General features: G+C 53.6%; 2 protein-coding genes across 4 annotated transcripts in view; one reads left to right on the top strand and one right to left on the bottom strand.

Moving 5' to 3' along the window:
- Positions 1 to 13863, top strand: part of ARHGAP9 (Rho GTPase activating protein 9) — a 16301-nt gene extending 2438 nt beyond the window's left edge. Inside the window, exons 2-18 of one of the 3 annotated variants that reach the window (XM_024256449.3) lie at positions 6315 to 7018; positions 7349 to 7566; positions 8427 to 8648; positions 8838 to 8951; positions 9144 to 9236; positions 9466 to 9527; positions 9663 to 9753; positions 9952 to 10047; positions 10187 to 10285; positions 10502 to 10643; positions 10728 to 10835; positions 11153 to 11251; positions 11423 to 11500; positions 11650 to 11703; positions 11950 to 12084; positions 12417 to 12522; positions 13444 to 13863. In XM_024256449.3, coding sequence (XP_024112217.1) covers positions 6685 to 7018; positions 7349 to 7566; positions 8427 to 8648; positions 8838 to 8951; positions 9144 to 9236; positions 9466 to 9527; positions 9663 to 9753; positions 9952 to 10047; positions 10187 to 10285; positions 10502 to 10643; positions 10728 to 10835; positions 11153 to 11251; positions 11423 to 11500; positions 11650 to 11703; positions 11950 to 12084; positions 12417 to 12522; positions 13444 to 13615 — 2223 coding nt within the window. In that variant the 5' untranslated portion in view covers positions 6315 to 6684 and the 3' untranslated portion in view covers positions 13616 to 13863. Of the gene's footprint in view, positions 1 to 5754; positions 7019 to 7348; positions 7567 to 8199; positions 8323 to 8426; positions 8649 to 8837; positions 8952 to 9143; positions 9237 to 9465; positions 9528 to 9662; positions 9754 to 9951; positions 10048 to 10186; positions 10644 to 10727; positions 10836 to 11152; positions 11252 to 11422; positions 11501 to 11649; positions 11704 to 11949; positions 12085 to 12416; positions 12523 to 13443 lie in introns of those variants that run through there. The other 2 variants (XM_054528138.2, XM_054528139.1) reach the window with 2 other exon arrangements.
- Positions 13864 to 26782, bottom strand: GLI1 (GLI family zinc finger 1). The gene is made up of 12 exons (XM_002823430.5): positions 25895 to 26782; positions 22334 to 22460; positions 22034 to 22126; positions 21254 to 21449; positions 20868 to 21012; positions 20427 to 20516; positions 20198 to 20335; positions 19734 to 19883; positions 18635 to 18799; positions 17909 to 18139; positions 16435 to 16702; positions 13864 to 15816 (listed from the first exon to the last, which is right to left on the bottom strand). The coding sequence occupies exons 2-12, from the start codon at positions 22431 to 22433 to the stop codon at positions 14072 to 14074; spliced, it is 3321 nt and encodes a 1106-aa protein (XP_002823476.2). The 5' UTR covers positions 22434 to 22460; positions 25895 to 26782; the 3' UTR covers positions 13864 to 14071.

The raw sequence follows: 26782 nt of genomic DNA, 5'->3' as shown, positions 1-26782 counted from the left end.
CGCCTGTCATCCCAGCTACTCAGGAGGCTGAACCAGGAGAATCACTTGAACCCAGGAGGCAGAGGTTGCAGTGAGCTGAGACCGTGCCTCTACACTCCAGCCTGCACAACAGAGCAAGACGTCGTCTCAAAAAAAAAAAAAAAAATTGAGATTCAAGATGGCTAAGAGTTTGGCAATAAGTATATATTATGCAAGGAAGCACATACCCGTTATTGAGAAAGGGACGCTTCTTATTCATCTTTATATTATTTTAAGAATAATTAATATCTAATAGTACTTATGAGCTAGGCACTGTTTTAAGCACTTTATATGTGATCTCAGAAAATTCTATGGAGGTTCTGGGCCTTTTGAAGCTAGGCCATAAGAAGTTTTGCAGCTTCAGTTGCAGGCTATCTAGCACACTGGTAGCTTTGAGCTGCCGTGTAAGAAATCCTACCACTTTGAGCTGCCATGCTAGAGAGGTCTCATGTAGATATTCTGTCTGACAGCTCCAGCTAATCCCAGCATTCCAGTTATCCTTACCAAGGTGCCAGACTTGTGAGTGAAGCCTTCCAGACCAGCCTGTCTGCCCACTGAAAACTCTTAAGTCACCCTTGGTAGGGTCTCAAGGCCACATGAGACAGAAGAATCACCCACCTGAGCCCTACCCAAATTTCTGCTCCATACCTGTACAATTGTTAAACTATAATAAAATGGCTGTTGTTACATTAACAACAACAAAACAAACAAACAAACAGAAAACTAGGCCAGGCCCAGTGCCTTATGCCTGTAATCCCTGTGCTTTGGGCAGCTGGATCACTCGAGCCCGGGAATTCAAGACTGCCTGGGCAACATAAAAAAAAAATAGTTTTTTTGTTTTTGTTTTTTTTGAGACGGAGTCTCACTCTTATTGCCCAGGCTGGAGTGCAGTGGTGTGGTCTTGGCTCACTGCAACCTCCGCCTCCTGGGTTCAAGCGATTTTCCTGCCTCAGCCTCCCTAGTAGCTGGGATTACAGACACCTGCCACTACGCCCGGCTAATTTTTGTATTTTTAGTAGAGACGGGGTTTCGTCATGTTGGCCAGGCTGGTCTCAAACACCTGACCTCAGGTGACACACCTGCCTCGGCCTCCCAAAGTGCTGGGATTACAGGCATGAGCCACCGCTCCTGACCAAAAATAGTTTCTAAAACTAGCCAAGAGGCTGGGCGTGGTGATTCATGCCTGTAATCCTAGCACTTTGGGAGGCCGAGGCGGACAAATCACCTGAGGTCAGGAGTTCGAAGCCAACCTGGCCAACATGATGAAACCCAGTCTCTACTAAAAATACAAAAAATTGGCAGGGTGTGGTGGTGCATGCCTGTAATCCCAGCTACTTAGGATGCTGAGGCAGGAGAATCACTTGAATCTGGGAGGCAGAGGTTGCAGTGAACCGAGATCGTGCCATTGCACTCCAGCCTGGACGACAGAGCCAGACTCTGTCTCAAAAAAAATATAAATAAATAGGCTGGGCGCAGTGGTTCACACCTATAATCCTAGCACTTTGGGAGGCCGAGGCGGGCGGATCACCTGAGGTCAGGAGTTCGAGACCATCCTGGCCAACATAGTGAAACCCCGTCTCTACTAAAAATACAAAAATTAGCTGGGCATGGTGGCACATGCCTGTAATCCCAGCTACTTGGGAGGCTGAGGCAGGAGAATTGCTTGAACTTGGGAGGCAGAGGTTGCAGTGAGCCGAGATTGCACCACTGTACTCCAGGCTGGCAACAGAACAAGACTCTGTCTAAAATAAATAAATAAACAAACAAACTGAGGTAGGTGTCTCATCCCCATTTTACTAATGAGGGAACTGAGGCACAAAGATGTGACTTTATGCCAGAAATCACTGTAGAAGTGACTGTAGAAGGCATTGAAGGTACAGTTATCAACAAAATGGATGTGGGCTTCTGCTACCTTGGCAGCACTCACAGACTTCCTGAAAGTCAGAAAATCAAATAATCCTTAAAGTGTGATGAAAGTTATGATAGAGGAGGCAAAGCCTGCCATCATACCTCCTAGTTACGGCCCCTCTAATGGGTGAAAAGATGCTTTTTTTTTTTTTTTTTTGAGACAGAGTCTCGCACTGTCACCCAGGCTGGAGTGCAGTGGCGCAATCTTGGCTTACTGCAACCTCCGCCTCCCGGGTTCAAGCAATTCTCCTGCCTCAGCCTCCCAAGTAGCTGGGATTACAGGCACCCACCACCACGCCCAGCTAATTTTTTGTATTTTTAGTAGAGACAGGGTTTCACCATGTTGGCCAGGCTGATCTCGAACTCCTGACCTTGTGATTTGCCTGCCTCGGCTTCCCAAAGCGCTGGGATTACAGGTGTGAGCCACCGCACCCGGCCTTTTTTTTTTTTTTTTTTTTTTTTTTTTGAGACAGGGTCTTGCTCTGTCACCTAGGCTGGAGTGCAGTGGCATGATCTCAGCTCAATGCAATCTCTGCCTCCCAGGTTCAAGCGATTCTTGTGCCTCAGGCTCCCAAGTAGCTGGGACTACAGTAGCTGGGCCAGCACACCCAGGTAAATTTTGTATTTTTAGTAGGGACGGGGTTTTACCATGTTGCCCAGGCTGGTGTCAAACTCCTGACCTCAAGTCATCCGCCCGCCTCAGCCTCCCAAAGTGTTGGGTTTACAGGTGTGAGCCATCACGCCTGGCTGAGATGCTTTCCTGTGCATGTGACCTTTCAGCTGAGATCTCAGTGATGCGTAAGAGTTGTCTAGGTGAAGACTGGAGGGAGTGGAGAAGGGACATGTTTCAGGCAAAGGATACAACGTATGCAAAGGATCAAAGATTTCAGTGCACTTTAAGAATGTGAGGAATTCGCATAAGACTGCAATGAGGAGTTTTTGGTGGAGACTGTGAAAAGGGTAGAGAGGGAATCTGTAAATGACATTATAAAATGTGGAAAGTTTAAATCAGGAGAGTGGCAGGGTATATGTGTTTTAGAAAGGTCACTCTGGTTGCTGTGTCAGGAATGGATGGAAGGGGAGCCAGAACTATATGCAATGAGAACTATATGCAATGAGACTAGTTAGGAAATTATATCATCCAGGCTAAAGAAGTGGTAGTTGTGGGGATAAAAGTAGGTAGATTGGGAAAATATAAATTAAAGTGTTCAGTAATCAATTGAATCAATGTGGGTGGCGAGGAAACAAGATAAATTCAGGTTGGCTGCTAGGTTTCTGGCATGGGAAGTAGGGCATACTTTCTATGTGCTACAACAGATGATAGTATTTCCTCTATTATAGTGATCATTATTACATTGTATTTTCATTGTTATGAGTGGGCGAGTGGGCAGGGATCATATTTTTTTGTTTTGTTTTAAGACAGAGTCTTGCTCTGTCACCCAGGCTGGAGTGCAGTGGCACGATCTTAGCTCACTGCAACCTCCGTCTCCTGGGTTCAAGCAATTCTCCTACCCCAGCCTCCTGAGTAGCTGGGAGTACAGACACCTGCCGCCACGCTCAGCTGATTTTTGTATTTTTATTAGAGATGGGAGTTTCACCACATTGGCCAGGCTGGTCTTGAACTCCTGACCTCAGGTGATCTGCCTGCCTCAGCCTCCCAAAGTGCTGGGATTGAGCTGGATGTGAGCCACCACACCTGGCCCCATATTTACCATCTTAATTGACAATGCTTAGCACATAGTTCCTGCCTGGCATATATGGTAGTAAACATTCAATAAATATTTATTAAATTGTTTTATTTATTTATTTTGAGACAGGGTCTCACTCTGTCGCCTAGGCTGGAGTGCGGTGGCACTATCACGCATCACTGCAGCCTCAACTTCCCAGGTTCAATAGATACTCCCACCTCAGCCTCCCGAGCAGCTGGGACTACAAGGCACACACTGCCATACCTGGCTAATTAAAAAAAATTTTTTTGTAGAGGCAGGATCTCACTATGTTGCACCTCACGCTCCTAGGCTCAAGTGATATTCTGCCTTGGCCTCCCAAAGTGCTGGGATTATAGGTGTGAGCTACTGTACCAGGCCAATATTTATTGATTTCATATTAAACTAAATAGTGGTATTGGGAGAGAAACAGGTTTCTCTGATAAGTTCGATTTGGTTCATACTGAGTTTGTCGTACCGGCAAAATACTCAAGTGGATTTTTTGGTGTACAGTGGATTAGATGGGAGCCCCAGAGAAAGATCTGGACTGAAGATACAGTCCTTAGCAGCATATGGAAATCATTTGAGCTGGGGAGAGAATAAGACCAACCAGGGAGGGCGTGCAGAAAGCACAGGGCACAGGATCTCAGATAGGCTTCTGTGGTTTAAGGAACAGGCAGAGGAAGGTTATTTCTCATGCCACAGACAAGGAACTGCTAGAAAGGTAAGAGGGACACCAGCAGAGTGTTTGTAGGAGAGAAAGGTCAATTGTGTTGCCTGCTACTGAGATGTCAAGCAACATAAGGACTGCATAAGGACTGCAGCATGCTCAGGCAAGGTTGGGGGTGACTCTGTTGAGGAGTGACTTTGAAAAGGTGGCCAAGTGAGGGGACAGGAAATGGAGATCCCCTATACAGTGCAGGCAACTCAAGAAGTTTGACTGTAAAAAGAAAGAGAGAGGCGGGGCGTAGTGGCTTACGCCTGTAATCCCAGCAATTTGGGAGGCCAAGGTGGGCAGATCACGATGTCAGCAGTTCGAGACCAGCCTGGCCAACAGAGTGAAACCCTGTCTCTACTAAAAATACAAAAAAAATAGCAGGCGTGGTGGCGGGCGCCTGTAATCCCAGCTACTTAGGAGGCTGAGGCAGGAGAATCGCTTAAACCTGGGAAGTGGAGGTTGCAGTGAGCCGAGATTGTGCCACTGCACTCCAGCCCAGGCAACAGTGCGAGACTCTGTCTCAAAAAAAAAGAGAAGAAGAAAGCCCAGTAAGGGGAGGTTTGTCTAAAGACGGGAGAGACTTGGATATGTTTAAAAGTGAATGCGAAGAAGCTAACAAAAACAAGCTAAAGTATAGGAGAGAGAGTTTCAGAGAAGGCAAAAAAAGGGTGGATTCAAGCACTGAACACCAAATGAATGAATAAGTGAATAAATGGGTGAAATTAGACACTATTTTGGAAGTGGGAAGGAAGAGTTGAGGGGTAGGGTTCTCCATGTGTTGAAGCGAAGTAAACTAGGAAGATCACTGAGGCAGAAGCCCAGTACTAGCCACCCAGCCCTCAGGGGAAGAGAGCTGGTTCTCTGATATCACCAGTGGGGAGGGGCATTAGCTCCTTAACCCACCTCTCCAAACCCAAACAGAAAGCCTCACAATTGTGCAGTGGAGAAGCTGAGAGAAGGGGAAAAGAGGAGTGGTCAGGTAAGGCAGAAGCAGAAGTGTGGGTTTCAAAATGCTGGTAATCCAGGGAAGATCAGTTCCCACCTTCCACCAAGGAGAAGCTGACATCAGTCCCCTATCTACCTGTCATAGCATCTTGTATTACTTGTCCATTGTCCCTGATTCAATTGTAATTATTAAGGTTATTGTGTCATTAGTTAAGGTCTGTCTCTCCTTAAGCTCCAAAAGGGCTCATTCCCTTCTCTCATCTCCAGTGCCTGACACTGCTCCTTGCACGCAGGAGGCACTCAATCAATCCTTGATAAAAGCATAAATGAGGCCAGGCACGGTGGCTCACACCTGTAATCCCAGCACTTTGGGAGGCTGAGGTTGGTGAATCACCTGAGGTCAGGAGTTCTAGACCAGCCTGGGCAACATGGTGAAACCCTGTCTCTACTAAAAATACAAAAACTAGCCGGGTGTGGTGACAGGCACCTGTAATCCCAGCTACTCGGGGGGCTGAGACAGGATAATCACTTGAACCCGGGGGGCGGAGGTTGCAGTGACCCGAGATTGCGCCATCGCACTCCAGCCTGGGGGACAAGAACGAGACTTCGTCTCAAAAAAAAAAAAAAGCACGAATGAACCCACACACTAAAGTAGCTCCCGCCTCAAGAGGTTTGTGTATACAAGACAGTATCAAGGCTTCTCAGCTCCCAAAATCGTGTCCTGGATTGGGAGGGTGGTGATATTTCAACTCCGAATCCCTCTGTGTTTCTCCCACTTTGTCTTTCTCTCTGATTTGGTCTTGGTATTTATTTGGCTTTCTGTTTCTCTGTCACCATGTCTCTCTGAGTCTGCACAGGAAGCACGCAGCTATGGTCTGAGGTGATTGGTACCGGAAACATTGATGCTTGCATAAATTTAATAAAGAATAACACACATTGTTGTCTTTGTCATTAACCTTGTGTCTCCCTGTTTCTGTCTTGAACCTGATTCTTTCTTCTTATCTCCTTCCTGTGTCCAGCTCAAGACTCCCACCACTACCCAGGACCAACTCCTGCCCCTGAATCTTCTGATGGGCCCCACAAGGTACTTGGAGGAAAACTACTGGCCTAGGTCGTCTCCTCTAATTTCCTGCCTTGCCGGCCATGCAGCCCTGCTGACCACATCCTCTCTCATGTTACTTACATACTTCCTCACCAGACACCACCAGGAGTTCTCAGCCCCCAAAACCTGTCACCGATCCTCACCAGGCTGTTTGCTCTACCCTCTCCCCCAACTCAAGGGCTCCCGTCCTCACCTCCCCGCAACACTGCTCCTAGAACCATGTCTCTCTCCTTGGAGACAGCCAGGCCTATTCCCTTCTGGGTCTCCAGTGTCCCTTTTTCCCACAGATGACAGTGCTGGCTACAATGCTATCCAGCCGGTGGTGGCCAAGTTCCTGGGGGATCCTAGGGCTGGGCCCCCGAAGCCCTCCTCAGGGATCCCAGCTCTGTGCCCTCTATGCCTTTACTTATACTGGGGCAGATGGCCGGCAGGTGTCTCTGGCTGAAGGGGACAGGTTCCTACTGCTTCGAAAGACCAACTCCGACTGGTGGTTGGCAAGACGCCTAGAAGCTCCCTCCACCTCTCGACCCATCTTCGTCCCAGCAGCCTATATGATAGAGGAATCCATCCCTTCCCAGACTCCAACTACCGTCATCCCCGGCCAATTGCTCTGGACTCCTGGTGAGTAGCGCTAAGCCCTCTCCCTTCACCTTCCTACCTCCCATCACCTTCCTACCTCCCTGGCTTCTGGGAATTTTTGGGAGGTCCCCCTCCATCAAGCTTCTGCTAACCGTCTTCTCGTTTTTCTTTGATCAGCCTACCTCTTGCCCCCGCCACGGCATCCTCACCCCACTGCCTGTCCTCCTATTCCTAAGGCTTCTAGGTCTCATGCCATTTTCCACATCCTCCCTCTGCCCTTCTTGACTTCCCTGTGAGTTCCCAAGATGGGGGACCCAGTTACAACAACACCTCTGATCACCTGCCACCCACCCTCCCCTTTTCTGTTTCCAGGGCCAAAGTTGTTTCATGGTTCCCTGGAGGAGTTGTCTCAGGCCCTCCCAAGCAGGGCTCAGGCTAGCTCGGAGCAGCCTCCTCCACTTCCCCCCAAAATGTGTAGGAGCGTCAGCACTGACAATCTGAGGCCCAGCCTTCTGAAGCCTTTCCAGGAAGGACCAAGTGGAAGATCCCTCTCCCAGGAAGACTTGCTGTCAGAAGCCAGTGCCAGCACAGTGAGTCACAGCTCTTCTGAGCTGGGCCCTGTTCTAGGCACAGGACAGACAGCACCCCTATCTTCAGGGGACTCCCCTGGGGATGACAAACACAAAAACAAATAAATAAGATAACCCTTGGTACTACTGATAAGTCTACAAAGGCAAGTTAATGTGGTGGAGAGTGGCTGGGGTGGTGTGGGGAGACATCTGTGAGGTCACGGCATTCAGTTGACTCTGAACAAGGAGGAGAAAGAGGCAGCCGAGAGGCAAACTGGGTAGGAGGTGAGAAGGGACAGCAGGTACCAAAGGCCCCGAGGGGACAGGGCACAGGGCGCAGTGGAAGCACTGAAAGGCCAGCCCTGTGCTCTTCCTTCCTCCAGACTCCTAGCCCAGGGCAGGGTTTTTCTGTGTTCTGCTTGCCTGATAGGCCACAGCAGGTCTTCTCTAGAGATGTGACTTGCCCAGCCCTTCCCTCTCTTTCTTAACAGTGGGTGAAAAGGGGCTCCTCCTCCCTTCTGTAGACCCTTCTTTGTCTTCTTTTACCTTGCAGGATATGAGGGTGGGGCACCCCCTTCAACATTCCCCCCACCCCACAAAAAGCCTGTTCCCCTTTCCTGTGGCCCTGAGGTGGGGGTGGGGTAGGGGAGGCGGGAAGTTGGCAACAGGAAGTGAGGAGAAGAGCAAAGAAAACTGTGAGAGAGAGAATTTTTAAAAAGCAGCTGGGACCTGGGGTTTCTCCCCCAGTACCTGGGTCACCTCAGCCCAGAGCTGGCGGTGAGAAGACAATGGGGGAGGGAGCAGGAGGTGGGAAGGCCAAGAGAAGCATGGGAAGGGCAACAGGCAGAATGACCACCTCCTTCTTCCCCTTTTTCTGGCAGGCAGGCCCCCAGCCCCTCATGTCAGAGCCCCCTGTGTACTGTAACCTGGTGGACCTTCGCCTCTGTCCTCGGTCCCCACCCCCAGGCCCTGCATGCCCCCTGCTGCAGAGGCTGGATGCCTGGGAGCAGCACCTGGACCCCAACTCTGGACGCTGCTTCTACATAAATTCACTGACTGGCTGCAAGTCCTGGAAGCCCCCGCGCCGCAGTCGCAGCGAGACGGTGAGACCTTACCTCCTGCTTCTCCACTGTCCCCTCAAGCTCTTCCTTCCCCTGCTGAACCTCAAGGTAGTGTGTTTTCTCTCTGGGGCTCTCAGAAGATCAGAAGAATCAGCCAAGTATAAGAAGGGTGTGGAGAGTGGGTAGAGGTGGCATCTGGATGTAGCTTTATTTCCTCCTCCCCTAACCCAGAACCCTGGCTCCATGGAGGGGACACAGACCCTGAAGAGGAACAATGATGTCCTGCAACCTCAGGCAAAGGGCTTCAGATCTGACACAAGGACCCCAGAACCTCTTGACCCACAGGTGAGATCCCTCCCATCTCCCAGTCACATGCAGAAAAAGCCAGCTTGTTATGACTTTCTGTTTTGTGTAAGACATTCTCCATTCCCCACCACACCCCCCACCTCTCACCGGTATCCCACCCCTCTTCCTCCTTCAGCCAGGGATCCCTGAGTCCAGGGTTTCCCCACCTGTTTCTCCAATCCTCTCCCCTAGGGTTCACTCAGCCTCAGCCAACGCACCTCGCAGCTTGATCCTCCAGCCTTGCAGGCCCCTCGACCTCTGCCGCAGCTCCTGGACGACCCCCATGTGAATCTCCCATTTCTTTGTGAAGGCCAAGATCCTCCCTGCCCCACCTCCCCCCCCACCCCCGTTTTCCTGCTCCACATAAACACCTTCCTCTTTCTGAATATCCTCTTACCCAGCCCTCCCCCAGCAACTTTAAGGGACTTCACTCCTGGGAGACCCCCTAGGGAAAGCCGTGGCCACTGTGGAGGGCGCAGGGTGACTTACAGATACCATTCCCTCCACTTCCCAGGAGGTGGAAAAGTCGGGTCTGCTCAACATGACCAAGATTGCCCAAGGGGGGCGCAAGCTCAGGTGAGAACCGGGAATACAGCTAGGGCCTGGGCTGTCAACTCCATAGGGTAGAGCAGGGTGTTGGAAGAGCACCCTCCCCGTGTCATTCTAGAATGACCTGTTCGCTACCACTACCTCCCCTCTCTGTCCCCGCAGGAAGAACTGGGGCCCGTCTTGGGTGGTGTTAACGGGTAACAGCCTGGTGTTCTACCGAGAGCCACCGCCGACAGCGCCCTCCTCGGGCTGGGTGAGTGTGAGCGAGAGGCGCAGGAGGGGTGCAGGCGCTGCCTACCGCCTCACGCCAATGTGGGGGGCGGCAGCGGGGAGGGCGGTGCAGAGGAAGGTAAAGAAGTGAGGAAGCCTCCCACCTCCTCACAGCCCACCGGGGAGAGGGAAGCAGTGAAGGAAACAACACCGTGGCCTCAGTTTCCTCCCTCATTGTCAGGGGCCAGCGGGTAGCCGGCCGGAAAGTAGCGTGGACCTGCGCGGGGCGGCTCTGGCGCACGGCCGCCACCTGTCCAGCCGCCGCAACGTCCTGCACGTGAGCGCCCTCCCGCGCGTCCCCAAGGCCCCACCCGACCCGAGGGCGCCCCCAATCTCCCGCGCAGGCCTCAAGCTAGGTCTCCCGGCTTTTCATACTCCTCCCCGTTGACCCGAGCGTTTCCCCGCCTGGCCCTCAGATCCGCACGGTCCCTGGCCACGAGTTCCTGCTGCAGTCGGACCACGAGACAGAGCTGCGAGCCTGGCACCGCGCGCTGCGGACTGTCATCGAGCGGCTGGTTAGATGGGTGGAGGCCCGGAGGGAGGCTTGGGCCGGCCGGGATCAAGGGAGTGGGGTAGGAACGATAGGAGTCAGGAGCAGTGGAGCCAGGGTGGGCTCGGTGGAGAGCCCTGGCCTGGGCCGGGACGTGGGACCCTGGCAGTGGGTCAGAGTTCAGCTGGGGGTGCAGATTTCTCTCCTCTCTCACCTTCGACACGGCCCGCCCCGGGTCCAGGATCGGGAGAACCCCCTGGAGCTGCGTCTGTCGGGCTCTGGACCCGCAGAGCTGGCGGAGCTGAGCGCCGGGGAGGACGAAGAAGAGGAGTCGGAGCCGGTGTCCAAGCCGTTGCTGCGCCTCAGCAGCCGCCGGAGCTCCAGTGAGGCGCGGGCTGGGGAGGGAGGGTCCGGGAGCGCAGCGAGGTTCCCGGGCGCTCACGCCCCGCTCTACCTGCCTCCTGCAGTTCGGGGGCCCGAAGGCACCGAGCAGAACCGCGTGCGCAACAAACTAAAGCGGCTCATCGCGAAGAGACCGCCCTTACAAAGCCTACAGGAGCGGGGTCTGCTCCGAGGTGAGGGGGCTGGGCCGGGTTCATGGATAAGAAAACTCCAGCGAGGCTCAGAGCAGAGCTTCCCAGAACAAGACCACAACCTTCTGTGACTGCTGCTTTCCCACTACCCCAGATTGTTTAGGGGAGAAGCCGGGGTGACCTGTACCCCTTTGCCAGATTGTTTGAAGCAGGAGAAGGGGGGTGGAGTGTATTTCCTTGCCCAAGCCTGGCACAGGCAGCCAGGAGGACCAGCCTCACTTAAGGATAAAGACCTATGCTGAGAAGAGCTCCTGTGAGTGACGCTGGCACTGGCTTCCCGCCTCACTCTGCTTCCCCAGATCAGGTGTTCGGCTGCCAGTTGGAATCACTCTGCCAGCGGGAAGGAGACACGGTGCCCAGCTTTGTGCGGCTCTGCATTGCTGCTGTGGATAAAAGAGGTCATTTTCTCAGAGACCCCCGAATCCTCTTCCAACAGGCTAAGGCCTAGAATTTTCTGCCTCCCTCATTCTACCTAGTCTTCCTACTGCCCTTTTTCTCTCCACCCTTCTGTCCCTAACCACACACACTTTCAAGCAGCAGTCCTCATCTACTCCTTCCTCATCTCCCAGGTCTAGATGTGGATGGCATTTATCGGGTGAGCGGGAACTTGGCAGTGGTCCAGAAGCTTCGCTTTCTGGTGGACAGAGGTGAGAAGGCTTGTGGGCCAGTGGTTGTACTAAGAATGTCTTGCCTGAGAACCATGGGCGGTCCTATATGGGGAAGCTGGCAGAACAGAGAGGCCATCAGGCTGGAAGTGTATGTCTTAGCTCCTGATCTCTTCTCATTCATGTTGCAGAGCGTGCGGTCACCTCCGATGGGAGGTATGTGTTCCCAGAACAGCCAGGACAAGGTACTTACATGGAATACCCTTCAGACCCCTAAAACTTCCACATATCCTCTTTGCTTTCCGTGGAAACCCCCATGTACCACTCCTGGGAGGGTTGTCCTCATTCCCACCTTAGCTACCTTTCCCCACTGCAGACCTTCTAGGCATTCCTATAGTCTGCTTTGACTGGATTTCTCCAGAAATTCCAATCTCTCAGTCTCTAGATCTTTCTGGCCCTTCATGAGCCCCTATACCTCCTTCTCCCTCCAGAAGGTCGGCTAGATTTGGACAGTACTGAGTGGGAAGACATTCATGTGGTCACCGGAGCCCTGAAGCTTTTTCTCCGGGAGCTGCCTCAGCCTCTGGTGCCATCACTGCTGCTGCCCCATTTCCGTGCTGCCCTTGGTAAGGGTTGGAGCTTTGGAAAGAACCCTTGATATGGGGACACGGGCGGTAAATAATAGAATAGAGGTCCCTTATACTCTTCTTTCCCATTCTGACCTTAGAGATGGAAAATAACGTTCAACTCAGGTGCCTACTCCAGTTGCTTTTTTTGTGAATGTTTAGAGGGCTGAATTGAAAAGAATTATGAGGCTATAGTTGGGCTGTGTGAAAAAGAAAGCCGTGCTAGATTAATGATGTCTTCCATGCCTGTGGGAAAGAGCAGTGAATTTACCCACCCTGTCCTAGCACCTTCCCTAACCTTACTACCATGCCTTTCCCATCACTCTCTCTAGCACTCTCCGAATCAGAGCAGTGCCTCTCTCAGATACAAGAATTAATAGGCTCAATGCCAAAACCCAACCATGACACTCTACGGTACCTCCTGGAGCATTTATGCAGGTCAGGAAGACTGAACCTCTTTGTTCATGCTGGGGAAAGGTGGAGTGGGGAATGCCACAAGGACTTTGTGCAGGTGGAGTGAAGGTAGGGAAGCACCTAAGTTTAATGGGCAGGTGAGGAAACAGGCAACCTCTGTGCAGGAGCATATTACCAGAGTCAAAACCTTTATTTTTTTATTTTATTTATTTTTGAGACAGAGTCTCACTCTGTCACCCAGACTGGAGTGCAGTGGCGCAATTTCAGCTCACTGCAACCTCTGCCTCCCAGGTTCAAGCGATTCTCCTGCCTCAGCCTCCCGAGTAACTGGGATTACAGGTGCCCGCCACCACGCCTGGCTAATTTTTGTATTTTTAGTAGAGATGGGATTTCACCATGTTGGCCAGGCTGGTCTCGAACTCCTGACCTCAGGTGATTTACCCACCTCAGCCTCCCAAAGTGCTGGGATTACAGGTGTAAGCCACCGTGCCCGTCAAAGACTTTAGATCAAAACCTAAAGGTCAGCATCAAGTGGGGAAATGGAACCAAGATGCTGTGAAAGGAATAAGGGAAATCTTACTTCTCCCTTCCCTCTGCCTCTTTGTCTCCCATTGGGACATTGCTGATGGCTTCTTTGGTTGAACTGGGCCTGGGCAGTGACTTCTGAGAGAGGATGGCCACTTGAATTAAAGACTCCCAAACTGTGAGCAGACAGAACTCTTGGGGCAGCCCCTGAAGCCGGAAGAGGCAGTTGTATCTTCAGGTTGTATCCTGAAGGTTTCTCCACTGGTCCATCTCCATTCCCCTTGTGTCTTCTTGGTTTTTTTGTCACCACGTGGAGGAATCCCAGAGTGAACTCTTCCCTGCTCAGAACTTTGAAGGGTTAGATTGCTATGAAGTGGCAAGCTGCTGCCATATATCCTCTTCCTTGGCCTTTGCTTACAGGGTGATAGCACACTCAGATAAGAATCGCATGACACCCCACAACCTGGGAATTGTGTTTGGACCAACCCTGTTTCGGCCAGAGCAGGAGACATCTGACCCAGCAGCCCATGCTCTCTACCCAGGGCAGCTGGTCCAGCTGATGCTCACCAACTTCACCAGCCTCTTCCCCTGACGCAGGGAAGGAAGAAGAGAAAACATATTTCCAGTCATCTCTGGTGGTGAGAGGCTGGTGTTCTGTTTTGAGGACATCCCTTTAAATCTCCCAAATGACTGTCTCTATCTTCATGAGTGTGACTTGAGGTGTTGGGATGGGTGAGGGAGCTTCCTTTAAGAGGAAAGTGAGTGGATTAACCCCTGCTTCTCTTCTTGTTCCCTGTTATCATTCCTCCCCAACATAATAATACATAAAGCGGCATGTTATTTTTTTCTGATGCAGTTCCTTTATTATCAGGAAACAGTGTCATTATCAAATTTCTCCTCAAAACATATACGGACTATACATAGCCCCCAGCCCATACCTCCCATCCCTGGGGCATCTTGTGCAGGGGACTGCAGCTCCCCCAATTTTTCTGGAAGGATAGAAACCCCTTAGGAAATGCAATCTGTGATGGATGAGATTCCCTACTCTTTAGGCACTAGAGTTGAGGAATTGTGTTTCCCCAGGTAGGGATCTCAGTAAGACACTCATGTTGCCCACAGCCATGTTGGGGGGCCCAGAGGGAGGTGGGGTATGTCCAGAGCTGCCCCCCTGATCATGGGAAGGAGGAGGACTCAGCCCCTGGGCCTCATCCAGAATAGCCACAAAGTCCAGCTGAGTGTTGTCAAGATCAAGAGAGTCCAGGGGGTTACATACCTGTCCTTCGGGAGGAGGGTACAAGGCAGGACCCCCTCCTAGCCTGCCCACCTCAGGATGGCCACAGCTGGGGTTTGTGCCTCCCACTTTGAGAGGCCCATAGCAAGTGGGCAATGGGGGCAGAAGTCGAGGTGGTGCTGCTGCCCTATGTGAAGCCCTGTTTGCCCCCACTACAAAATTTTCATGGCATGGTGAAGGGGTGGGATAGGAGCCTGACTTGTGATTGGGCAAGTTGGGTCCAAAGCCAGGTCCATATGTGGTCACTGGAGCTTTAGCAGGGCTTGGGCTAACCTGGGAACCCCCCAGAAACTTGGGACTCTGGTAGGAAGGTTCCTGGGTTGGGGCATCTTCCCTGCCCCCACCCTCCCACAGCAGCTCCTGTTGAGATTGAACATAATTACACACAAGCTGAGCCTTGAGCTGCCCTGTGGAATGGGTGGGGGAATCAAAGTCCAGGCAAGGCCTGGGTTCTGAAGGAAGATAATCAGGGGGTGGCTGGGTATAGGGGCCTGACTGGGGATATTGGGGAGGAGGGGGCTGGGGGTAATGGGAAAAGAGAGGCTGTGGATGTGGGGGCCCCTCACTGGGGTGGGCATTGAGGCAGGGTGCCAGTCCTGTGGAGTCAGACCCCACTGGGCACTCCTGTTCCGGCTTGACTTGCACTTGTCCATAATGTTCAAGTCGAGGACACTGGCTGTAGGTTCCACCCAGAGCCTTGGGGCCTGGGTACAGCCCAGAGTGGGAAGGGAACTCACCCCATGTTTCTTGGGTGGGGTCAGGATATGAGGCCTGCTGGGGACAGGGGTTGGGGCCATAGTTGGTGGGTGGACCAGGCCCAAGAGGCAGAGAGCCTGGACCCCTCGCTCCATAAGGCTCAGCTGCTGCCCCTTCAGGTCCCCCATATCCCAGAGTATCAGCAGGTGGGAAGTCCATATAGGGGTTCAGACCACTGCCCACCATGGAGGTCCCAACTTCTGGCTCTTCCTGTAGCCCTCTAGCATCCATGGCAGCATTCTCAGTGATGCTGGGGGGCTGTGGTGAGTAGACAGAGGTTGGGAGGTAAGGATCAAAGTTCTGTCCTCCCCCTGCCACAGTGGGTGGGGTATGGACACAGCCCAGGCTCTTGAATCTCTGGACTCTAGCTGGAGCAGGACGGTCAGCAGCCCGGGCTGGGTCACTGGCCCTCCGGGTGACCCCTGCATTGGGGTTGTATCCTGGATACTCGGCTCGGCTTCTCCAAGGAGGCATGGGAAGACCCCCTATCCGATCCAGGCTGGATGCTGCAGTGGGCGGAGTACCACCCCCTCTGGCTGAAGCATATCTTGCCCGGAGCAGGTAGTGCTGGGCAGGCATAAGGCCAGGCAGGGAGGATGCTCCATTCTCTGGTGGGGAACCAGGGGGGAAAGGAGAGGCCAGGGAGGAGCGGCGGCTGACAGTATAGGCAGAGCTGATGCTGCTGGAGCTGCTGCTGCGGCGGTCAAGAGAGACTGGGGGGCCCACGCGGCGGGACACAGGCGTACCTGCAAGTGATGGGGAGAAAAGGTAGGATAGTCAAGGAGCTTCCTAAATCTCACCCTGCCTCCTCCATGCAACAGCCTTGTCCTGGATTCCTAGGGGTAAGCTCGTTATCCCTAACCAGTCAGTTCTGTCTCCTACTTCTCCCATGCCTATTCTGTTTCTGGGTTACCAAGGATTCAGGGTCGCTATGAACAGTTGTGCAGGTTGTATGCTGCACAATTCTAGGGAACAGCATTCGCGTCATAGCCTTTGCATACTTGTTTGTTGGTTTGTTTTGTTTTGTTTTGTTTGAAACAGAGTTTCGCTCTTGTTGCCCAAGCTGGAGTGCCGTGGCGCAATCTCAGCTCACTGCAACCTCTGCCTCCCAGGTTCAAGCAATTCTCCTGCCTCAGCTTCCTGAGTAGCTGGGATTACAGGTGCCCACCACCGTGCCTGGCTAGCCTTTGCATGTTTGTACATCACAACTATTTTCTGATAAATGGAAAGTGTCTTGAGGAAGGAGATCATTTTCTAATTATACAAAAGTGCTGTGTGACAGCCCTCAAGGGTGACTTCCTCCTCTCAACCTCAGGGCAGGTCCAGATCTCACCCCAGCCACACGTCCCACATCCAGCTCTCACCAGTGTGGGACAAGCTGGGCAGTTTGAGACCCCGGGTCCCTATTGGCCGGAGTTGATGCAGCTGGTCCAGCCTGAGGTTCTCAAGGCGGCGAAGAGTGGACAGACCAGTGCCAGCAATGCAAGGTCCCTCGTCCAAGCTGGAGAGGTCTTCAGTGCTGCCCCCCGCATTGCCAGTCATTTCCACACCGCTGTCTGTATTGGCTGCACTGCCTGCCGGGGAGTGGTCACTGCTGCAGGATGACTGGGCCCCAGGGCTTGGCTGTGGCTTCTGTGGAGAAGATGAGGTCTGAGGGCAATACCCTTCCCCACAGCTCCTTCAACTTGATGAATGGCTGAAGCCTGTGTCCCAATGACTGCTGGGGTTCCAAGGAAGCTTGTAAGTGTAGAAAGGGCTAAGCAGGTAAGAGATGGGGGAGGAAACTGAATGTGAGACATTTGATGAGAAGAACCTAGGCTGGAGCATGGACTGGCTGAACTCAAATTCTTGCTCTTAGTTCTATGACCTTGGGCTATTTCTCTATGCCTGAGTTTCTTCATCTGAAAATGGGAACACTGAGTCCCTTTCTCATGAAGTTGCTGTGAGGAGTACATGAAATTATACATGTAAAAGGCTTGGAACATATACTAAGTGCTATTTAAGAAAGAGTTGCCAGGTGCGGTGGCTCACGCCTGTAATCCCAGCACTTTGGGAAGCCAAGCTGGGCGGATCACGAGGTCAGGAGATCAAGACCATCCTGGTTAACACGGTGAAACCCCGTCTCTACTAAAAATACAAAAAAATTAGCCGGGTGTGGTGGCAGGCGCCTGTAGTCCCAGCTACTCAGGAGGCTGAGGCAGAATGGCGTGAACCCGGGAGGCGGAGGTTGCAGTGAGCCGAGATCGTGCCACTGCACTCCAGCCTGAGCAACAGAGCGAGACTCTGTCTGAAAAAAAAAGAAAGAGTTTGGGTTGGAAGCATTGGCTCATCCCAGCACTGTGGGAAGATGAGGTGGGAGGATCGCTCGAGGCCAGGAGTTTGAGACCAGCCTGGTCAACATAGCAAGACTTGATCTCTAAAAAGAAGAAAAATTAGCCAGGCATGATGGTGTGTGCCTGTAGTGATCACTTGAGCCCAGGAGTTTGAGGCTGCAGTGAGCTATGATTATGCCACTACACTACAGTCTGGGTGACAGAGCAAGGCCCTGTCAGAGAGAAAGAGAGAGAGAGAGAGAAAGAAAGAAAGGAAGAAAGGAAAGAAGGAAAGAAGGAAGGAAGGAAGGAGAGAGAGAGAGAGTGAGAGAGTGAGACAGAGAAAGATTCTAAAACCTCTAGATTTGGGGAAGCCCAAAGAGCAACACTAAGACAAGAGACAGGCAGACTGGTCACAGAAGAGTGACTTCTATAGGAGGGAATGGATGGGTTGGGAAGAGTAACTAGAAAGATGTCCACAGGGTGGGCTGGGGTATGGAGGTGAGGGTTGCCTGGGCTCTCTCACCATGGCACCCTCTGGCACAGTCAGTCTGCTCTCCTCCCTGATGGGACCTCCTTCCCGCTCCCTCTTGGGCTCCACTGTAGAAATGGATGGTGCCCGAGGCAGGGGGCCATCCCCACGGTGCCGTTTGGTTACATGGGCGTCAGGACCATGCACTGTCTTGACATGTTTTCGCAGCGAGCTGGGATCTGTATAGCGTTTGGTGCAGCCAGGGAGCTTACACACATACGGCTTCTGTTGAGTGGAGAGTGGAGACAGAAGGCAAACGGGTCAAAGCGGAAGAATGCAGAAGAAATGGGAAAAAGTGGTGACAACACAGGGGGCAGGGGAGGAGCACACAGCACCAAAGGAAGTAAGGAGGGTGGAGGCCTCGGGTGGGAGTCAAAGATGCAGAGATTAAGTGGAGGGTTAGGAAAACTGACAGCCTGGGAAAGATGAGGGCGTGAACCCAGGGCTGTGAGGTCCCATAAATCCAGGGGTTGGAGGGATCAGGGGTCTCCTCTAGATGGCATCTTTTAGGTTAGCCCTTTGGCTGGTTAGAGGTTAGAGGTAGGAGGAGGAGTGGTTAAGTGGAAATTCTGGGTTTCAGAAAAGCCTTTTCTGGGCGAATTATGTGGGGAGGGGGACTCACCTCTGTGGAGTGGGTGCTGGGCTAAGGGATTTCTTAGGGGAAATCTCCCTGGTAGGTGGCTTCTCAAGAGGGGAGGGTCTCTTAGTTGGGGCATTCACCTCATTGGAATGGGTCCGATTCTGGTGCTTGGCTCGGTCACTGGCATTGCTGAAGGCTTTACTGCAGCCCTCATGCTCACACATGTATGGCTTCTCACCCGTGTGTGACCGCAGGTGCGTCTTCAGGTTTTCGAGGCGTGAGTATGACTTCCGGCACCCTTCAAACTGGGGGACAGGAGGGGGTCAAAGGATAGTTCTCAGACAGAGGACATGGAGATGGAAGGAACCCTCAGTCTCCAAAAGGACACACATCAGAGAATATAACTCAACATGAAAGGCACTGGGGCTTCAAGAGAATTCCCAAAACTAGGGGCCAAGGGCAGGCAAGAACTTGGAGAAGGGAAGCAGTTGGAGGCACTCTCCCTTTGGGAATATAAAGATGCTAGAGCATCTTCTGACCAAGCCAGGGCAGATTTCTCTGCATGGGGATCTTAGGCTGTCCCAAGATGGGGTCGTCTTGGGGGAACGGGCTGTTGTCCTTGATGCAGGGTTTATCCATTAGGCAGAGTAGCAGGCACAGTACTGAAGGCCGACAATACTTTAAGAGGCCCATGAACATGTTTTAATGTCTTTTTAAAAAAATTTTTTTGAGGCGGAGTTTCGCTCTGTCGCCCAGGCTGGAGTGCAGTGGCGCCATCTCGGCTCACTGCAACCTCCACCTCCCGGGTTCAAGTGATTCTTCTGCCTCAGCCTCCCGAGTAGCAGGGACTACAGGTGCCCATCACCACGCCCAGCTAATTTTTCTATTTTTAGTAGAGACAGGGTTTCACCATACTGGCCAACCTGGTCTCGAACTCCTGACCTTGTGATCTGCCCGGCTCAGCCTCCCGAAGTGCTGGGATTACAGGTGTGAGCCACCGTGCCTGGCCTGTTTTAATGTCTTTTAAAATCAAGGGAAAAAATGAGCTTTTAGGTCCAAGAGTGTTTTAATATATATCATCATATTCATCTTTATGCCAACACAGTCACACAAACATTATTTTTAATATTTGTTTATGGAAGAAAGGACTTATAAAAGCAAAAGTCTGCCTTGGGCCCTACCTTGAAGGAGAGCCCCGATTTAGGAAGAGACCCTGGACTTGGGACACTGGTGCCTCACCGTGCACTTGTGTGGCTTCTCGCCAGTGTGTCTGCGCATGTGCACCACCAGCATGTACTGGGCTTTGAAGGGCCTCAGCTCCCTGGAGCAGCCCCCCCAGTGGCACACGAACTCCTTCCGCTCCCCGTGGATGTGCTCGCTGTTGATGTGCTGAGGGAGAAGATACAAAGGCTCTCCAAGGCTCTCCCATGCCCCCGAGGTCCAGAACAGACCTTCCCTTCACCCCCTGTTCCTCTTCCACGACTCCACCTCAAGGAGGAAGAGGCAGGAACAATATCATATCTCACATCTCAGGTCTTCCAGCTCCCTAAGGCAAAGCTACAACTTCTGAGCTTCTGCCTACCCAAGTGAGCATTCAACCTCAGTCTCCTCTGACCTCCTGCCCTCAGCCAGATTCCACCATGTCCCACTCAGAATCTCCTAAAGGTTCCGGCTAGCCATTCCTGTTACCCCCTGGGGCTCACGTGCACCAGCTGCTCTTGGGAGTCAAATTCCTGGCTGCAGCCATCCCAACGGCAGTCAGTTTCATACACAGATTCAGGCTCACGCTTCTCCTCTCTCTCAAGGTCCTCCCGCCCATCCAGCATCCCCAACAGGGGATCCTAGGGCAAGAGAGGCAATCTCAGGGTCACTTGGGTGACAGTTTTAGTTTTGCTCAGGTCCCAGAGGTAAAGCTCCCGCCCATCCCCTTACCTGTATGCCTGTGGAGTTGGGGCTGGACATATCACCTTCCAAGGGTTCCTCCCGGCACTTGCCAACCAGCATGTCCAGCTCAGACTTCAGCTTCCCCAGGGGAAGAGATGACAGTGATGAGGGTGGAAGTAAGCAGAAGGAAGAGGAAACCAAGCCAGGTCTTCCTGCCCTAAGTGCCCCCACCCAAGCAGCTGGAACCTCCTGGGTTTGGAAGGGACTTCATCCTCAGACTACACTGGTGAATGGGATGGGCAAAAGGTGGGATCCCATTTGGAAGCATCTGACTCAACTGCAAGGAGTGAACCCCAGTACCCACACCTCTTTACTTTTCTAGTACTGAAAACTTATATCCCTTGTCCTTCCTTCACCTTTCCCCTACAAAGTCCACCACCCACCCACCCTGAGCTGAGGGAAATCAGGTAGCAATATGGGGACTCTCACCTGGCAAGTTGGGAGGGGTCCCCGGGACTGAGGATGTGGGATCATCCCAGCCCGGGCGGAGTCATGGGGACCACAAGGCTGGACCCCGAAGGAAGGCGAGGGCCCTTTTTGGTGATTCATCTGGGCTGGGAATCCCAGAGATGGGCTGAGGAGGAGAGGAGGCAGTTACTTAAGACAATTAGGAAGTCTCAGGAGGGATTGGGCTATTTGGAGGATTTCTGGAAGACTTGGGATTTGTAGTGGTTGAGGCAGTCCCAGGGAAGTACTGAGGAGAGTTGTCTTTGAAATGACAAGGATTCAAATAGGATTAGGCAGTTTGAGGGCTTGAGACTTTTAATGGACTTGGGTAGGGGCTTTAGGGGCCTCTTGGCCCGGGGTGACTGTACCTCATGGTGCCAATGGAGAGATGACCGTAGGAGCCTCCTGGAGATGTGCATCGTGAGTTGATGAAAGCTACGAGGGAGCTGGGTGAGGTGCGGATAACCGTCTGCAGGTCCAGGCTGGCATCCGACAGAGGTGAGATGGACAGTGCCCGCTTCTTGGTCAACTTGACTGCACTCCGGGGAGAAGAAAAGAGTGGGCCTGGGGCAGGAGACAGCGGAGATGGATATGGTAAAGGGGCATGTCTCTCCATGCACCTAACCTATGGGTCCTGACTTGGCAAAACCAATGATACTTGATTCTGCTTTGCCCTATTGATGCTATCTGTGACTTTTTTTTTTTTTTTTTTGTGAGAGACACAGAGTCATGCGCTGTAACCCAGGCTGGAGTGTGTGGCACCATCTTGCCTCACTGCAACCTCCGCGTTCCCGGGTTCAAGTGATTCTCCTGCCTCAGCCTTCCCTGTAATCGGGACTACGGGTGCATGCCACCACGCCTGGCTAATTTTTGTATTGTTAGTAGAGACGGGGTTTCACCATGTTGGCCTGGCTGGTCTTGAATTCCTGACCTCAAGTGATCTTCCTGCCACGGCCTCCCCACAAAGTGCTGGGATTACAGGCGTGAGCCACCGCACCCGGCCCCATCTGTGACTTCTCGATGGTGCTCTGATGCCTCACATCTCCAAGCATCTCCTCCTCCAAGTGAGATCCCCTGCCCTCCCACTTTCTCTTTCAGAACAAGTCAGAGAGGGGCAGAAAGGGAAGAGGTGTTGCCTGAGCCCTCACCCTCGGTGCAGCTGTTGGTCTCTCTGGCTGGCCCATAACTGTGGGGGCCGGACATGAGGTTAGCTTGGTGGCAGAAGGGTGGGCCAGACAGTCCTAGAAAAAAGAGACAGCTGGAATGGGAATGGAGGATACGTAAGCCTCACCTTAAAACCCCAGACATGACCTGATCCCAGATTCTAGGTCCATATGACATGGGGCCTCAAATCCTCCTGTAGATAGGAAACTGGCATGGGGTGGGGGTGGGCCCAAGTGGGAGATCTGCCAAATCCTCAAGGCCCAGGGATTGGTATATACACTGACCTTCTGTCCCCACACTGGGGGCCCCCTGACTGGGGAGGGGCCGGAGACAGCAGGGCTCGCCATAGCTACTGACTGGTGATGGGGTCATCGAGTTGAACATGGCGTCTCAGAGGAGGGTGTGGGGACACTGCAGAAAGGGAAGGTAGTTATAAAGGTGGAGGCAAATAGAGACGGTCAGACAGCAGTCTCAGGCACAGAATCCTGGGCAGAACATCCCTGGTGTCCCCCGCCCCTCTAAGACCTCTGCCACAGAAATCGAGTTGAAAAGAGCATCACTGGGCTGGGCACAGTGGCTTACACCTGTAATCCCAACACTTTGAGAGGCTGAGGCGGGAGGATCACCTGAGGTCAGTTGAAGACCAGCCTGGCCAACATGGTGAAACCCCCGTCTCTACAAAAATACAAAAATTAGCCAGTCATGATGGCGGGTGCCTGTAATCCCAGCTACTCGGAAGGCTGAGGCAGAAGAATCGCTTGAACCTGGGAGGCGGAGGTTTCAGTGAGCCGAGATGGCGCCACTGCACTCCAGCCTGGGCAACAGAGCGAGACTCCGTCTCAAAAAAAAAAAAAAAAAAAGCATCACTCGCTGAGTGAGGGAGGGGGTAAGGGGAAATGATGTCCCAGAAAGGCAGAGGCAGTCTTGTAGTCTGTGTACTCTGGGGATCTTCTTGGGAACTGGGTGGGAGCTTTGCCTGTGTGGTCTGTGTAGAGGGCATGTTTTGGACTAATTGTGCCTATATTAACTTCAAATGAGTTTAGTAACATGGACCCTCTAATTCTTCTTGCTCTAACCCTGGGCCGGCTTTGAGGGGTGGGACGGGAGAACTCGTGTGATGGATCTGACTTCAAGCACTGGGCGGCTCTGCTAGATCCGGTTTCCCCTTTCTTCTCGTGTCCCTCCCCAGGGACAGCTCGTGTACAATCTCTGCAGTGTCCAGCAGAGGGAGCCCTAGCCACAGTCCAGACACAGAGCCAGGTGGGGCCAGGAGGGGAGCACAAGCGATCTGCCCTCTTAGACAGAAAACAGTGTGGAGGAGGAGGTAAGGTTCCTGAGGGGAGTCTTCTGGGTCTGTTGGGTACAAAGGTGAAAGCTGGTGTCATTCTGGGGTAGTTTAAATCGGGCCCACCTAATCTTTTTGGTTTTGGGGGAACAGGAAAGGAAGTATGAGGGGAGACTCTGAGAGAATGAAAAAAACAACGTGATCGTTATAAGAGCGTAGCGAGGAAGAAGGTGCTGCTGTCCGTTTTTCTTTTCAAACTCCAGTTTTGACTCCAGCCCGGGTTTTCCGGTCTCCCGGGAATGAGGGTGGGGTGGGGCGGGGTGGGGTGGAGAACCACCGGGAGCGGGCCGGGCCGGCCGGCGCGGTGGGTGATCCCGGGATGCTGGGATTTAAGGGTGAGGGCGGGGTGAGATGGGGAGCGGAACCCGGACCCCGCGACCCAGCCCGGCCCGGCAGCCTGGGCTGTACCCTTCCTAACTCCTCCTTTTCCAACCGAGATGCGGATCCTGCATCCAAGACCTCCCAACTCGACCTTGGCACTAATGTTGGGGGGCGGGGGGCACAGCTGGCTGGCAGCTGGATGGGGGGACAATTCTCCCGCCTCCTTCCCTCTATGACTCACCCAGGGGAAGGAGGCAAGTTCGCAAATGATCCCCCAAACACTAGAGACTCCCCCAAACTTGCCTACTCAGTCATCTTTCTGCCCCACTGCCCAGCCGCCGAAGAGCCTCCAAGGAAATGGGGCTACACCTCTCCTCGCCCACGCGTGCCACAGCCCACCCACATCTCCCCTTCAGGCTAGTAAAAGGAAAATGTCGCCAACTTTTTTAGCTTCGGTAAAGTTTTTCTGGAGTGTGAGAGTTCGGGATGGGACAGGGAGCTCTAGGGTTCCCCTGCCGGAGCCCTAAACCATCTTCGGTGTCTCCCTGTTTTCCAGCGTCCCCCCTCGCACCCCCGCTCCCCAACTCCCAGGAGTCGGCTCCGCCCCCCTACTCCCGGTCCCGCCTTCCCCGCCCCCGTGCCTCCTCGGCCCACCCAAGTCGCCGCCGCAGGCACTGGCTGCAGACGGCTCCGCTCCCCCCGCCCGCCCCGGGAGCCCAGTCGAGCGAGCCATAGGCGTGGGGGCTGAGGGGCGGGCCACATTCTTCCCTCCTCCTCTCAGCGCATCCGGAAAGCAGGCAGTGGCGCCCAGGGGGGCACTACTGGAGAGTGGGGGTCCCCGTTGCTGGGGTTAGAAAGGGAGAAGAATCCAGAAAGTATAGGGGAGAGAAAGGAGAGAAAGTGACTGGGTCAATAAAATTAAGTGTGTATGGGGAGGAGGAGGGGCCCGGACACCTTAGGTTGCTGGTTATAGCAGCCGGCTTCCCAAGGGTTAACCCCTCCAGACCCCCGGGAACCCCCTGGTGACGTCAAGGGCGGGGATGCCAGGGAGATAATGGTGGAGGGGGAGAGGTCTCTGGACCCCGCCCCCTAGGGAAGACCACACTTATTCCGACCCTTACATATCGCCCGCCTTCTCCCTCTACTGGAACGTAAAGACCTATCCTAGAAGACCCCAGCTCTCCAGACCCCTAAAACCCTCAGTCCCCAGGCTCTACGGGGTCCCCTTTCCCTAATCCTGTCCCGAAAGCTAGCTGCCCAGTGCTGATTGTTTCGGGGTCATGGGACCTGAAAGAGGATTCAGAGCGGGGAGCAAGGGCAGGCAGGGTGGTCTGAGCCAGAGGAGGGGCCTCGATCCCCAGCTCCCGTTTGGGCGGGGGGCCAACAGGGATACACAGGCTGGCAGTGACCAGTGGTCCAGCCCAGCCCCGGTAGGGGTCTCCCTGCGGCTGGCTCCCACTGCCCCGGTGGTCCTGAGGTCAGAGGGTCAAGACAAGGTCTCCCCAGCTCCTCCTGAGCGCCTTGCCCACAGCCCTTGGGACTCAGGAGTCCAAATTGCCTGGGGTCATTCTAGGGCCTTCACTAGACCTTGGACAGCCCCCCACCCCCAGCCCCCTTCCAAGTCCAGAAGACACTCCTTTCCCCTAAAGCACAAGCATCCACTGGCACATCTGTCACAAGACAGGTCAAGGGTTCAAGCCTGGCTGGCCCCTAGTGGCTCTGTTGCCTCCCACACACCCGTCCCCACCCCACCTGGAGCTCCCTCCTTTGCAGTCCCCTCCTTTCAGAAACACTGACGTCTTCCTGCCCCAGGAGCAGACACACACCTGGAGTTCCCTCTCTACAACGCAGACCTCCAGCTAGCCATCCCTCCAGCCTCTTCAGCTTAACCGCATGAAAGTGAGATATTTCTAATACATGGGAGAGGCGGAGACAAAGACCCACGGTTCCCTGAGACAGAGATACACAGACTGACAGAAGAAAAAAGGGAAGAAAAGGAAGATACAGAGAAAGATACAAGTGAAAAATTTGGAGTTTCTAATGTCTCACCCCAGGCTCTTCCACCCCTATTTTGACTCTATGTCCCGGGTCTGGGATGAGTCCCTAGGAAGCTGAGCATCCCCTCAGGCCCCCTCCCCCACTGCTCCCAGGTGGTCCCCCGCCTGCCCCCCCTTCTCACCTCTGTCTGGGTGCTGGGCTCGGGATGCGCGGTCCAGGGCTGGAGTCTGGGCTGGGGGTGTGCGGTGGGGAGGGGGGGCGGAGAGGGCCACGGCAGCGCAGCCTCGATGCCACCCCCACCCCCCCAACCTGGCCCCCAGCCCTCCCGCCGGCCCAGCCCGCCGGGCCGCAAGCCCGGACCACCCGCGAGAAGCGCAAACTTTTTTTTTCCTTTTGCAAAAACTTTTTCTCGCTCCAGCCGCTGGCTCGCCGCCGCTCTTCCCGCTCGCCCCTCACCTCCCTTCTATTTCCCTCCCTCTTGCCGTTCTGGAGGATGAGGCGGGGTAGCTGGAAGCAAGAGAGGGGGTGTCGGGCTTATTGCACCCCCAGGACCCCCAGGATCCTCCCCCTCCCTTGAGGGACCCTATACTGCCTACGCCCCCCACCCCCCGCCCGCTGAACACGCTGCTGTTGGTGGGTAGTAAATCCCGGCTTGGATTTCTGGATCGGCTGGCCCCAAAGAGGCCCCGACAACCAGATCGAGGAAAATATTGCGGGGCAGGGGGAGAAGTTCAACCAAGAACGATAATAGTGGAGGTAGGGTAGTCGCCTTTGGTTGATGCTAACTGAGCATTCTGCCATCCTGTGGTTTATCGGCAGGCTTCACCCTTTGGATGGAACTTGGAGCGGATGGGACAGAGTTGGGGTTTGGGGCAAATCAAGTTGGGTTGGGAGCTCTGGCAGAAGGTGAGGAGTCTATGGAGCATAAAAGCAAGGAGCAGCGGCTGAGGCTGTGGGTGCAGGGTGTGTGTTCACGAGGTCACCAAGGAGCCCTGGGACTGAAGCCCCTTTCCCGAGAACCCCGGCTCTCTGTCTCGAAGTTCTGGAGACTGCCGCCCCTCCGCATCAC

Source organism: Pongo abelii, chromosome 10 (assembly GCF_028885655.2).
Source record: "Pongo abelii isolate AG06213 chromosome 10, NHGRI_mPonAbe1-v2.0_pri, whole genome shotgun sequence".
In the NCBI taxonomy this organism is placed as follows: domain Eukaryota; kingdom Metazoa; phylum Chordata; class Mammalia; order Primates; family Hominidae; genus Pongo; species Pongo abelii.
This window is presented reverse-complemented; position numbering and strand designations above follow the sequence as displayed.

Excerpts from the sequence above, each read along its gene's own strand:
- GLI1 (XM_002823430.5), bottom strand. The coding sequence starts at position 22,433 with ATGTTCAACTCGATGACCCCATCACCAGTCAGTAGCTATGGCGAGCCC. Across the intron at positions 20,336-20,426 it reads CCAACTCCACAGGCATACAG|GATCCCCTGTTGGGGATGCT; the intron begins GTAAGGGGATGG and ends CTCTTGCCCTAG. Across the intron at positions 18,800-19,733 it reads AGAAGCCACACAAGTGCACG|TTTGAAGGGTGCCGGAAGTC; the intron begins GTGAGGCACCAG and ends CCTGTCCCCCAG.